The 13,817-nt window shown below is 41.3% G+C and overlaps 1 protein-coding gene and 1 long non-coding RNA gene across 2 annotated transcripts; both read right to left on the reverse strand.

The window, feature by feature from the left end:
- Positions 1-28: 28 nt before the first annotated feature.
- paf1 (PAF1 homolog, Paf1/RNA polymerase II complex component) lies at positions 29-7,313 on the reverse strand. Its single transcript, XM_080507518.1, has 14 exons — positions 7,173-7,313; positions 4,171-4,203; positions 4,003-4,095; positions 3,786-3,907; positions 3,644-3,710; positions 3,086-3,187; positions 2,906-3,011; positions 2,709-2,777; positions 2,451-2,554; positions 2,244-2,360; positions 2,023-2,151; positions 1,826-1,931; positions 826-904; positions 29-703 (listed from the first exon to the last, which is right to left on the reverse strand). Exons 1-14 carry the CDS (start codon positions 7,217-7,219, stop codon positions 252-254), a joined length of 1,626 nt encoding a protein of 541 aa, XP_080363644.1. The 5' UTR covers positions 7,220-7,313; the 3' UTR covers positions 29-251.
- A 982-nt stretch (positions 7,314-8,295) lies between these two features.
- On the reverse strand, positions 8,296-13,297 carry LOC308138433. The gene is made up of 4 exons (XR_013936882.1): positions 13,148-13,297; positions 11,103-11,239; positions 10,457-10,501; positions 8,296-9,758 (listed from the first exon to the last, which is right to left on the reverse strand). It is a non-coding gene; the product is annotated as an uncharacterized lncRNA (long non-coding RNA).
- Between the last annotated feature and the right edge of the window lie 520 nt (positions 13,298-13,817).

Genomic DNA, 13,817 nt, shown 5'->3' on the forward strand with positions numbered 1-13,817 from the left:
AAAAAAGAAACATCACGAGTGATTTATTATCAAGTTTACATTTCAGAAGTTAATCAAAGACATTTGTACATGATCCTGTGCCGAATATGCGAGACAAGAGATGAATTGTGTACAAGGATGCAGGAGAGACGGTTAGAAAACAAGGTAACAAGTATCTGGAGGAGGAACGGCCCCACATTACATGGCGTCTGTTCCAAAATTGGATCTGGACACACAGATGAGGTGTCGCCGTGGCGTTTGGACGGCGGATCTTATTCGCTGTCGCTGGCGTCGCTGGAGTCCGAGGCTCTCTCGCTTCCACTTCCACTCTGAGCCCGAGTCTCTGAATGCTCGCTGCTGCGGTCGCTGCGAGCCGGCGAGGCGCTGCGACTCCGGCTCCCGCGTCTGTTCCCGCCTTCGTCGTCGCTGTCGCTGCCCTCCGCCCCGCTGCTCCGCGGCGAATTCTTGGGCTCGTTGTTGTCGTCGTCGTCGCTGTCGTCGTCGCTGCCGAAGATCTCCTCCTCGTCCCGCATCTCCCGGGTCCTCTCCTCGCCGCTCTCGCTCCCGCTGCCGCTGGCCTTCCTCCTCCTCTTCCCTCTCTCCTCGTCCTCCTCTTCATCCTCCTCCTCGTCTCTTCCCCTTTGCTCGCGGTCCTCGTCTTCCCTCTCGGACTCGCTGCCAGAGTTTTCTGCTTCGCTCTCGCTGCCTTTCTCCTTCTCGTCACCTGCAGAGGGGGAACATCACACGCAGCACATGCTGAGCGGCCATGATGCAACAGGTTGCGCGGCGGGGAGTAGCGGCTTAATGATGGAAAGCTGCATGGATGCAGTATGTAAGGGAGCTCACCTGAATCCTGCATGTCTTTATCCATGTCCTCCTCCTCGTCTTCTGGCTCGTGGTTCTCCAGCTGAGCTTTGCGTGCCTCCTGCAATTACATTGAGAGCAATTAACTCAAATACTGAGAAACACAAGTCTCCTGTGGACTCGTGACTCAAATACACGACAGAGACTGATGTTTTCACCGCCGGCCTTGATGCTCGGAACGGATTTGCTGCATAAATCTAATCGAATACGTGTATTTTTATCAAGTGATCCCATGTCTGATTGTTCCGATTACACTTGACCACAACATCAGAACCATTGCACATCTGTACTTGTATTGTTTACAACCTTCATGCTGCTTCTCAACTCGGCACCGCCAGCGAAGCCATATGATGACATACATTTGATGCTAATGTCCCGGTGCCAGAGAAGTTCAAACATCGCCAGGATTTTTGGGCAGAGGAGAAAGAAGAGGGCCACAATTGCATCTTATTAATATGCTGCAATTATTTCCTCCAGAGGTCATGTGACCTCTTTAAGTGACCACTGTGCTGGATTTTCCTCCTGTCGGATCGCATCCATGGTTCTCATTTCTTTACTGCGTGTTCAGCCACAAAAAAGGCTTGATGTTACTATTGGGGTGCGATATTGAGAAAAAACAATCGGCCTGGTCACACAATGGTGGAACTGGCACATATCCAATACACATCTGAATTATTCCCACAAATGAATCAGGACTGTATCTCATCGCCAAGTATCGGAAAGCATATCCGATATACATTAGAGAGAAAAAAAAATCTGAATTGGGTCTCATCCCATCGACAGTGTAAATGCAGCACTAAAACCCAATTTAGTCCAGATTGCTGTTGTTATTAGGGAGGAAGTCCGTTTTTAGGGTGAATGTGAGCAATCATGTGCTCAGGCCACTGTGATATTTAATAAGAATTTCAGTTCCATAAAAATATGGATTTTGTTATTATTTTGTTCCCGCTTAATGCACCCGTGACAACAGAATTGGACTCACCTGAGCTTCGAGCTCTTTCTCATTCATGTCTCTGTGCTTACACACCAGCACAGCGTTGGTGGTGGACTGCGTTCCAGCTTTGGCTCTCCTCTTGCTCAAACGCACTCTGCAGGTCAGAGTTAACGCCGTCAGAACATTCGGCCGAACAGATTTGAACACACTATCTATTCTGTGGATCACCGGCACTGATCAGTTACCTCGTCTCCAGCTCGTTGTAGTAAACACCGTCTCCATCACGGAAGATGAAGAAGTAGTTCTCCTCGTAGCCCTTGCTGGCTTTGTTCTTCACGTTCCAGTTGTACTCTCTTGCTATCTTGTAATCGTACCTGTGACACAAACATAAAAGACAACAGCACTCACACAAGGAATGCGATCAATTCAAACATATGTTCCTCTATTACGCGACTCTTTTACTTACAGGTCCTCTGGCATGTAATCCAATCCCTCGTCGCAATCTCTCTTGCGTTTGCGCAGCGTGTCTTCATTGGGCAGGAAGTAGGCCACAAACTGGTTCCCTTCCTCATCCATCATTCCTCTGAAGTAGACCAACACAATGATAGTGTCAATAAAGGGTATTTCTGCTGCAGATTCAGAGATTTGTTTCATAGACAGTGTTAGTTTATACCTGATCATAGCCTGAGACATCATTTCCACTCCTGCAGGTCCTGATATGTCTTTGGGTGCAGGATCAGAGTCAAATATGACCTGAGCACATGGGTTGATCCACATCTGGAAAAAAAAAAAAAAACAGAACATGGTCATAGAGTATCTCTAACTGGAAGTATTTGTTGTCTGATAGCATGAGGCGTTGGCTGCGCCTTCCCGTTGCTGCACTGAATGTGAAATCAGTAAGATAATGTGAAGAAGTCCGTTCGGGACTCACCTTGAAGTCGGGGAACACAGGCAGGACCTCCACAGGAGTGACTCTGGGTTTACTGTAGTGCTGCGCAATCTGGGGACAAAGAGTGACCTCATGTTGTACAAAATACTTCACAGAGCATCATCCAGTCATGCACTTTGACCACGTTTATTCACATTATTATCTAATCCCTTATGTCGGTGGACAAAATGCAGACTCACAGATTTCTGCGCATCCTCAAACGTCTTCTCGATAGCAGAAATCTGACTGTCTCTGTCCTTGTAGATCTCTTCTTCTGTAAACTGCTGTTTGACCGACACTCCGATCCTGGAGACGCCACACGTGTCATCAACAAAAACACTCTTTCACATCACTAATGTTTGAATGTGTCCGTTACTTACTTGACTTCCACTTTCTCGTTGGAGACGCCGTATCTGTTGAACTCTGTGGAGATGTACTCGGTTTTCCTCATCCACGGCACCACTTTAGCGTGCTGCTGGGACCTGCCAGAGGAGGAGGAAACGTTTGAAGTGTGCGGTGGTGTAGTGGTGAGCTCTTCCCCAAGACACAGTGAGCGAATCCCCAGTTAGAGCCTGGGTATAGGAGCCTGTCTGGAGCCGCAGCTGCATGTTCTCCCTGCGACGTGTCAGATTGCCTCTTCCTGCAGCTTATTTGCATAAAGTTGGCTGGATTCACCTTCAAGGGAATGAGCCTTGGGGCTCAAAACGCGATAGACAATGAATGGGAAGCAGGAAATTGAGAGATCATGTGGACACGCAATTTTGGCATGCTGATGCATCCGTGGACTTCCGGTTGTATCAGTATCGGCAATATTTGGTTCGAAAACATCGGCACATATTCCATACTGCGCATTCTTAATACTAGTTCTCTGTTACAACCACGAGATGGTTAAAGAGGAAGGAAGAGAGAGAAACGCACAGTCTCATTTGTAGTTTTACCTCTTTGAACTGGATGGAGCCTGAATGTCCTCCTCCAACAGTTTTTCATCGGCAGGGTCCAGAAGTACTGAAAGTTTTAACAGCTGGATGAGCACACTCAGTTATTAGACGTGTAAATCCAGACCAAGAGCTGGAGACTTACTGCTGGGGTCTATGCGGTAGGTGTCTGGGTTGATGAGGTCAATAGTGACACCGAGGTCCGGTTCAGTGAGCAGCTCATGTTTATGCTGCTTCTCCAGAGACGTGGCTTTATACTGTACGAACCTGCCACGGCAGAATGAACACCACGTGCGTCTTGAGTTAAATGCTCACTTACAAGACAGTGAATGAAGACAGGGCTGAGGGGGGGGGGGATTTACCGGTGCTGATCGAATGGATATGTGATGAACTTGGGATCGAATGGGATGTCGGGCAAGCTGTTGCAGTACTTCACTCGACACACCACTCCGGATCTGTAAAGACAAAAACCAAGCGGTTTACTTCTGGTCTTCGAATGACGAAATAGACAAGAGTGTAAAGTACCTCACCTTTCTGGGACTGTTCTGTGAGAGGACGGCCGACTGGAAGAGAAAACAGCCATTTGTCAAATTTGTCGTCATCTCTCATTAACTGCTGATCAAGTGTGTCTGATAATGTTTCAGTGGAAAGAAACTAACAGGCAACTGCTCCTTAACACTTATCATGCTTAAATGAACAGACAATTATGTCAACTTAATTATCCCAGGAATCAGTAGAGAAAATAAGCATCTCTACAAAGCACAGTTCAGTGGAGATTCACACATTTGTGTGCATCACTTTTAATCTCCATTAACTCCAATAACAATCTCTATTAGCTGGCAATTTAACCTTTAAATTAACAAATGCATACTTGTGCTTTGCTGCAATAAAACCTGAAATAAGAAGCAAAACTTAATGGTCTAAATAGTTTAAAAAAAAAACATTTTACAAGAATACTAAAATACTGCAATTAATAAAACCAATCCAACTGTTATAAAAGAATAATCCTGCACATCTCCAATCACGAAAGGCTGTTATAGGTTAACCATTACTCTACAAATGTTTACGGGAATAATTTTTAACCAAATGATTTAACTTTACTGATTATAAACTAGACAAAGTTTGTAAACAAAAACAGCAGAGACACTTAAAATATGTCGTCCAGAGAGCATTTACAAAAATTATAATTACAGCTTTTATATATGTGAACATATATGCAGATAATTACAGCTTGATGTTGCAGGGAAACCGAGCAGGAGAAGTCTTAATAGCAACACGCTTTTAACCAACATAAACCTCCGGAGGCTGACTGTGGACATTTTTCCTTCTATTGCAGAAACTTTGCTTTCACTTCCCAGGCTTATTCCAGCGTGTGCTGCCACGAACCCTGATCAAGACTCTTGTGAGCCCTGTACTCTGTCACATCATCATATATCACTATTTGTTAGAGCGGACGGGTTGTTTTAAGCAGCCGGTGAAACCTCCTTTGTGGCAGTCAGCAGTTAAAATATTCACTCTATGCAGAAAGGCAGATTTAATTTCATCTGCTGGTTCAGACTTTTATTATCCTGCAGGAACAAAAATAGACGGTTGAGCTTTGCCGCCCCCCCAAAAAATGTAGAGAAGTTGTTGGCGCAGCCCTTGAACATATAAAAAGATCAGACCCACTCCACAATCACTTCCGGTTTTGATCACGATATTCTGGTTTCTTGACATATAAGCTGATGACTTTAACACTTTGGGTGTCTCTCTTTTGTCTTGTATAGAATTTCCACTTGTAAGCACTGTACATAAATAAGCACTTGCAGCCTGCGGCGGAACATCTGCTCCCGTTGATGCTCACTGCGCTCACTGTGTCACTTCAGTGGCATGTTGCTGAAACTACTGGACGGCTGTCACATTCAAGTGTGGCACCTGAGCCTGCTGGTTTCATTTGCAGCACTACACCATGTCAGGAGGGCCACAGGTGGATGTGCCAACTGCTGGCAGGTTGTGACAGACTGTCAGGGCCACTTGGAGAATCCTATTTGTGGCTGCCTTTTGTTTTGTTGGTGCTGTGAAGTGCAAGTTTGTATGGAGCCAAATCCTGGACCCAGAGAGCATCATTTTCCTCCTGTTGCCCTGGTTAAACACACCTTAAGCATTCAGGTTTAAATCATTTTGCAGACTTTGATCACAACATAATGTCCCTGAGCTCATGGATGACATCACAGTGAGAGAAAGAGCTCTACAGAGATAAAGTCAACATCCCACAAGTTTGGTAATACCTGGGCATTGGGTGAAATGAAGGCGCGGACAGCAAAAGCACTAATTTGGTAATGCTTGCAAGGGTTGAACTGAAAACATGCACTGAACACAGCCTGGCAGTGTTTGAGATGTCGCTGGAGGAGGATTTTGGACATAAAAAGTGCATAAAAAGCTGGGCCAGACAGGCTGGAGGAAAGAAAGGGAAGGGCTGTTGAGGAAATAGATGGCGAAATGAAATATCCAATATCCAAATTGTGAAATAATTTAATTGCTGTGTTGTCATTTACTGCTCGTTATATATTGGATGTTTTTTTTGTGTGTGTCCAGACTCATCTATGACCAAAACATCTTCACAATGTAACCTGAAATACATTTAACACATTTTACATTGGCCACACACAGCCCAATTACATCTGATTCAAACCTCAACATAAAGTCAGTTGTAATGAAACATTTTGGTGCAAAATCCAGTGAAATGCCCAGGAAACGTATCTTATAGCTGCTGTTACAACAAGCTCACATTGACAGCCCTTTGACACCCCTTTGACACCAACAAGGTCAGCTTTCATGGCATCACCAATATCTCAGCTCGGGTCTCACTGTTGTTTTGTATCCACTTCTCTTAACAAATTTGTTGAAAAAAAAAATCAATGATTTCTTTGACATTTTTACAATTTGCTTGGTGGTTTGGCGAGATTGGAGTCTCTTGTGGGCCGGTTTCGGCCGACAGACCTTCAGTATTAAAATACTTCTGTGATCATAAATACACGAGGTGGTGGGAGATGTTAGATATTCCTAGAGTTACTCGTTACTCTGCACGTGACGAAACTCGATTGGACATGAAATATTTGATACAGGCGGCAGCATTAAGAATGTAAACATTAATAGTACAATCGCACCTTGCTGCAGAAACACCATGACGCCTTTTCACTGAAAATTGAGGCTCAACCATAGCATAATGAAAAATTGCAATTGCATGACCAGTATTATGTACTTTATGTCATTAACTTTCACCGAGAAGCACAAATTATGCGACAAGAGTCAGTATATCAACGCTTCGTAACTTAGCCTGCGTGCTAACTATCCTTCACCCGCAGGTTAAAGTGAGCTCACGTCACGTTAACTTCTTGTTTTGCAGGTGAGTTTTCTAAAACTCGTCTTCATCTCATGTTTGTTCTCTAACTAGCTAACTAACTACCAGCCAGCTAACCAAACAACTAAAACCCACCTTCACACGGCGGACTCTGTGCACACAACCCGCTAAAAGCTCTATAGTCACACATACCTGTGTCCGTCTTCTCGTTGAGCTTGTGTCTGAATTGTTGGAGCCATGTTTTAATAGCTCACAACTCTAAACGCAGCTCTTTTTGTTGTTGTGAAGGTATTACACTAAAACGCAGCGGAAAATGCTACAGTTCGTTTCCACATTACATTAACAAATAAACGTATCTCATGGAGAGGGGGCGGAGCATAACCCGGATGTACACATTACACCATGTTAATTTATGGCGAGCGCCCCCTGCTGGTCTGGAGTGCGATTTACAAGACCCATAGCAGGCGTTTAATAGCGCTTCATCAGATAAGACAATTTTGCTTTTGATGAAGCTATTTCTTTGCATTTTAATGGAATTTCATCTTAAACGGAACTTTGGTGGTGTTGAGCAGCGTGTGTTTACATAGGCTGCCATTGGAAACTGCTGTAGAACTTCATTCTACCATTCTATACCTCCATTACTCCCTATTTTGATGGCTCCTATCTGAATGTAAGGCTCAAGTCGTTTATAGTTTCAGCTAAAGTCATGCATAAATCTAATTTATTTCTGTCAAGACAATACATTTAGAAGTACATGATTCGAGCACATCCCAAAATAAAGCGAGGAACATTTTAGAAATTCACAATGTTGAAAAATATGCCTCAAAATCTTTCATTTATAGTAAAGCGAAGGATGCATCCTTCAGCAGGGCAGATTCTGGAACTGCCGAGATTAACATCCTGTTTTTGGGGGCAAGATGAGTGCCATATACTGTATGTAATTGATGTAGTTTGGTTAGAAGACACCTACCTCTCATAATTTTGCATAATTTCATCTCAGAATGTCCGTAACAGCAAATACGAGGGGAATGCATTATTTGGAGGGGAAGCTTTTGTAGATTTGACACACCACACAAGAGGGAAGTGTCTTGTACCTAACGCACATGAATTACATACTTTTAGGACTCATTTCGGCCCACAAAACAGAGGATGTATAATTTATAGAGCGACAGCTCTGGAAATATGTGACATATGTGGGTCCACTGAACCCACGCAGAACGCTGACGACAATGGCGAGGGCAAGGCCGACGAAGAGAAGGAAGGTGATGTAGATGGAAGCGAGGATGGCACCAATAATAATGAGTTCCACCAATAATAAGAACAAGTTTTTATTCTATTAATTCAGCTTTATGAACTTTGCATTCTGAAATTACTTTTCCCAGATGTTTAACTCACAACAAGCAAAAATGTTCCCAACAGTACAAATCTTCATCAATTAAAGAATTCAGGTCATTTTTCAGATTTCAAGACGTCGTCCAATGTTAAATCAAGTGAAACTGTATATTTCTTTCATCCTTACTCGTTATGAGTGATGAGTTATTTCTACAAATTGAAAGACTTTTGCAGTTTTCCGTTTAGTGCTGTGATAATTGGGATGTAATCCCCACACTAGAAATTATCCAAACTTTTATTTATTTGTTATTATGTGAGGAAAACAACTCTTAACAACAACAGTACAATACAAATAAAACAACTAGAATGTGATTTTGCTCAAGAGTAAACTCTTAAATTGACACCCAGCTGAAGGGAACAGAAAATTGTCCAGTTCATCTATAATCTCACAGGCTTGCAAACGTAATGCTTTTTAAAAAAAATATACTTTCCCTTTTTTTCAGTCATGTTACTGGGCAGAAAAGCAAAGTGTTAATTAAAGCATCATGCATCAACTTGAAAGGACAAAAGAACCACTTTGTTACTTATCATCAATTTCCCCAAATCACTGTAACGTCCATCTCATTAATTTAGAACAAAAATATAAACTTCATTTTTTTTTTACCACTGTTTAAAACAGGTAAAAGCTCTGATGCGTGTTTCTGACACCATGAGCAAAAGGCTGTTAGATATGTGAGTAAATTAAAGGCTTTTTTCCAAAGTAAAACACATTTCCAGTTCACTTCAAAATCCAAAATGATTCCTCACATAAAAACATAAAAATCAACAAACTTTGAATTGTTTTGTATATTGCTCCACCCAACTGTTAAAAAAAAATTGATAAAGGTTGTCATATCAAACATTAATCCTATTTCTTAATTTTCATGAACATTCATCGAGCGTCACAGATTTACTGCAATCCGACCTTGAAAAACACAAATGTAGCTGCGGATGACGACGAATGTAGTTACATAGGATGTGAGACAGCGCAAGTATCAAACTCCAGAGAAGAGAAGAGAAGAGAAGAGAAGAGAAGAGAAGAGAAGAGAAGAGAAGAGAAGAGAAGAGAAGAGAAGAGAAGAGAAGAGAAATGCGATCTGAACTCATCATTGATTTACATTCATCCCGTTCCCTCACGCACAGGAACCTAGAACCATTGCAACGGCGACTGAAGACCTCCCACGACATCTCCACCGCACCTTCGCCCAGCTGCTCCTCCTCCTCCTCCTCCTCCTCCTCCTCCTATTAATCTCATTAAAAGTGGGACCGTGCATAGCAGTGTACAAGAGGTGGTGCAAAGAAGAAAAAGAAACAAAACTGCCTTTCATGGTTTGTTCTTCAGTCGTTTCACTGCACGTCGCGATCGTTCTTCCATCTCAGGTCTGGGTCTGCGCGCCGCCGTCGACCCTGCAGAGAGAGAGAGAGAGAGAGAGGTTAGCCACATCAAGGCGCCGAGCGCACGACTCCCGTTTGAAAACGAAGCGGATTTATAGCATTTATTTTGATCTCCATTTGCTGCAACAGGTATGGCTACTCTTCCTGGAGCCACTCCGGCAGGCTGCTCACAAATCAATGTTTACACCAGTTTTTATATTACTTCACAAACTGATACCATTCAAAACAATCCCCCCCCGACGCACACGCACACAAACGTACAAAAGAGCTGGCAATATTGAAGATCGGTAGATAACGTAACACATTGTGGTTATTATTAGAATAATAAAAGTAATGGCAGCATTCATGTGACCTCGAGTGGTCTAATTAATTAGACCACCAAACTACTCATGGTCTCGTCAATTTTAACGGCCGATAAACGCAAAGTTCGTCTGCGAGAAGAAGCCCTTTCAACAGGAATTTAAAGTGGTATCTACTGTTTGCATTAATAATGTCACTTGGCAACGTGTTCCATCCAGACATCGCTCTATACGTTACAGTACTTTTCCCCATTGTCCGTTCTCACTTTGGGAAGTTTAAATCTGCCCTCCGGAGCATGTCTGCTTTTCTAGTTATGGCCATACGAATTAAAATTTAGCTCTTGGTGAAATACATTTGGCAGATTAGTTTTAATTATGTTTCTGGTCAAATTCAATTTATGGAGCGCGTACCTGCTCAGCATGTAGATCATCTGTCCGGGATCATCTGCAAATACCCTGCAACGACAACAACTCAAATCAATACTGGTCGGTATTACTGCCTTAACATATTTACAAAAAAGTTTTTCAAGCTCTTCATTAATTTAAGCTGGAGTTTTCAGATATAATTGTTTTCGGTCACTTGGGAGTTTTGTTTATATGTAAACTAATGGTCCACATGGATTGACATGAGCCCTGGGTGATTTGGCCTTAACAAAAGAAGAAAAAAAATAATATACATTTTTAAAGAAAAATTTGAGTTTCCGTTCAATTTTTTCTCTCAATGCACTTTAAAAATGACTGCAGACATCAGATATATTGTCAAAAGTACAACTTTATTGCTACAATTGTCTTCAGAGTTAAAATGCACATAAACAATCCCAAAATTCAACAAATTTAAGCTCTCAGCTCGCACTCCAAGTTGCAAAATAAAAATTGTTTTTGGTACAAATTCAATAAACTTAATAAAATAGATGTTATTTTTTGCCCAGCCCTTATCACCATTGTCATCTGTTGTTGTAAAATTCAATTCAACTCAACTTTATTGATATGGCGCCACACACAACACAGTCATTTCTCAGTGCTTTTAACAGAGAGAATCCCAACAATGATTTCTTACCCATCTCCCCAGTGGTAAAAGGCCAGGTCCTGGTAGAACATGGAGAGGAACAGCCACACACTTATCGTCTCCACCCAGAAGATAACAAACAGGAACCATAACGATGACAGCAGGACTTCACACAACATCCTGGAGCTCTGAGGCAGAAACACACAAGTTGACATTTTTCACATGAATGTCTTGATTTTAACTTTTTTTTTTTTTTTAAGGAATCAGGGATGAACAGTGTCTGACTTTTTTGTTCCCATCTAATGTGCCGTTGGCTGCGACGACATGGACCGTGAGAAAAATGTATCTGATCCAACCAGAATGAACGGTGGCTCACCTCCAAATGCTTCATGATACGTGAACCGTAGCAAAAGTGTTCTGGTCAGTAGAGAAAACACAAAAGTAACCTTTAACTCCCTTTATCTACAAAACGAACTAGTATTTTCCATCAAACTCACTCATTGGCCTTGACGAACAGGCTGCCAGATCTCCTTGAGATTCCTCCTAAAGAAGATCGTTTTTAATGGATCCAATGCATTTCATTGCTCCATGTCGTCACAGCTACTGAAATTATCTACAGGTTTTTGTTTCCAGCTGATTTCAAATGGCACAAATGTTTGATCTGGACAAGAAGCAACATTCAGCTTTGCAACTGATGTCAGTCCATCACTCATCACATATTAATAATGGGCCCCAGTTTAAAACAGACAATGCGATATTGGCAATTTGGCAAAAGTGATATTTATCGTCCAGCGAGCAGCATTGTCTTTTGTTGCAACTGTTGGCTGCTTAAAACCTTTAGAGAAAGTACATATAGCAATGTCCTTCAAATTTAGACAACATCTTCTAGTTTATTTATTTATTTTATTAGTTATTATTACATATTTTTGTCTCCGATTTATTTGCCACGTAGCGGTTATTCATAATTTCCCTTGAACACTGTGAAAATGTTAAACATTATAAAAATATGAAAAAAGTTATCCGTCTTATTATCACATGGATTTTGTTCTTTAGGTTATTTTTCCACATTTATATTTTTTAGTTAAATATGAACATCTGTGATTTCAATAATACATGCATGAGTAAATCACAATAAAACAAACGTAAAAAATTTTTTTTTGAAATATTGCTTCTAACACAATGACAAGGTAAAAGCTAAGAGAGTTTTCATTAAAGTTGAATCAAATGTACATAAACATAAATAGAACATGCATGATGAAATAAATGTGTAAAATAATTATATTTGCTTTAAAATTCCCACAGGTATTTCAATTCGGTTTAATATCATATGTTTATGAAGTATGAAACCAAAACAATTTGACATAAAGTTTTACAGAAGCCCAGGGAAGGTGTGTCTTTTTAGAGTAATGAATTGTAAAATCACATCATTTTTTGTTGAGTTTTACATTTTCTGCATCATATACGAATAGAAGATCAGTGTTTTTCTATCCAAGCATAAAAAGGACAAAAACAACACATCCTGCCACAGATCAAGTGAGTTCAAATGTGCCATTTTTAAGTATTTGAGATCTTTAAGGGATTAATTCCCCACAAGACAAAAAGATAACCAACAAAACACACTTGACTTGATTCCGTGTTTTACTGTGATTTTAAAGAAAGTGAGTTTAACCTTCTCAGGACTGAACCCAGGTAAACAGCAACGATAACACCGCTGAAGCCGACCATATTTAACACCGTGTCCTTGAAAAATGTCTAATATAGTAAACATTCTTGCTCCAGGAATAACTTTTTTTTTTTTTTTTACAATTTTGGGACGATAACGGTGTTAGCTTAGCAGCTAAAGTAGCCGTGCTAACCAGCTAGCTCGCCACTTTAAAAACCCACAAAACGAAGTCCATCTTTAAACTTCGCCTTTAATGACACGGGTGAAGGTACTTGATGGCAGTTCGAGCATTCTAAACGTAAACGTCGGTGTGAGTTTATCCTGAACGACAGGACCACTGTGCAGCCCCCCACCACCGGGGCTAAAGCTACCGTGTGTGACTGACTGAAGTTAGCGGCTAACGGCTAACAGCTCAGCGAGTGTTCGTACTCACTCAAAGAGACGACATTTCTTCATCCAGCGCTCCGAGACATCCACTTCTGTTTACAATGCTCGTCACATTTCACCTTGTCCGCATTTCCGCTCCAAAAACTGCCCGAAACTGACACCCAAGCTTGGGCCCGCGGACCCACGGAAGGCCCGGTCGGACTGGAACCAAATATTTTTCGTATGAATCGTATTGAGCTGAATGAAACAGAAATACACCCAAATAAATGTGTTTTGACTATTACATCTTGATTATTTGTTTCCCGTTCGGATTTATTATTATTGTTGTTGTTGTTGTTATTATTATATTTTTTTAATTATTATTATTAGTCTTCTTTAGCTGACATGTAATTTTTCTAGTTTTTGCGTTTTGATTTATTTATTTGCTCTGTTATTGATTTCGCTAACATTATCATCCATTTAGAAATTTCAGTCTGTTTTAATGTAATTACAAGATTGTTCAGCTTATTCTGAGGCTTCACTGTAGTGAATATTGCACATTTCGGTTTTTCTAACTAAGAGACATTTGTTTTATGATATGTAAAAATGTTTTCCAAAACATAAATTTGTGTCACATTTTGAAAAAGTGTTTCATATGTTGTAATGTTTTGCACCTCTTGACCAACTAGTGCTCAGATGTAGACTTTAGTTTCAGCGAGAACGGAACATGTAGCCAA

The sequence above is a fragment of the Blennius ocellaris genome (genome assembly GCF_963422515.1).
Source record: "Blennius ocellaris genome assembly, chromosome: 2".
Lineage (NCBI taxonomy): Eukaryota > Metazoa > Chordata > Actinopteri > Blenniiformes > Blenniidae > Blennius > Blennius ocellaris.

What these genes read in the sequence shown, in the direction of transcription:
- paf1 (XM_080507518.1), bottom strand. Translation starts at nt 7,219, where the DNA reads ATGGCTCCAACAATTCAGACACAAGCTCAACGAGAAGACGGACACAG. An exon ending in CACAGAACAGTCCCAGAAAG is followed by an intron (nt 4,096 to 4,170) that starts GTGAGGTACTTT and finishes TTGTCTTTACAG; the next exon opens with ATCCGGAGTGGTGTGTCGAG. An exon ending in GCTCCATCCAGTTCAAAGAG is followed by an intron (nt 3,188 to 3,643) that starts GTAAAACTACAA and finishes CTCCTCTGGCAG; the next exon opens with GTCCCAGCAGCACGCTAAAG.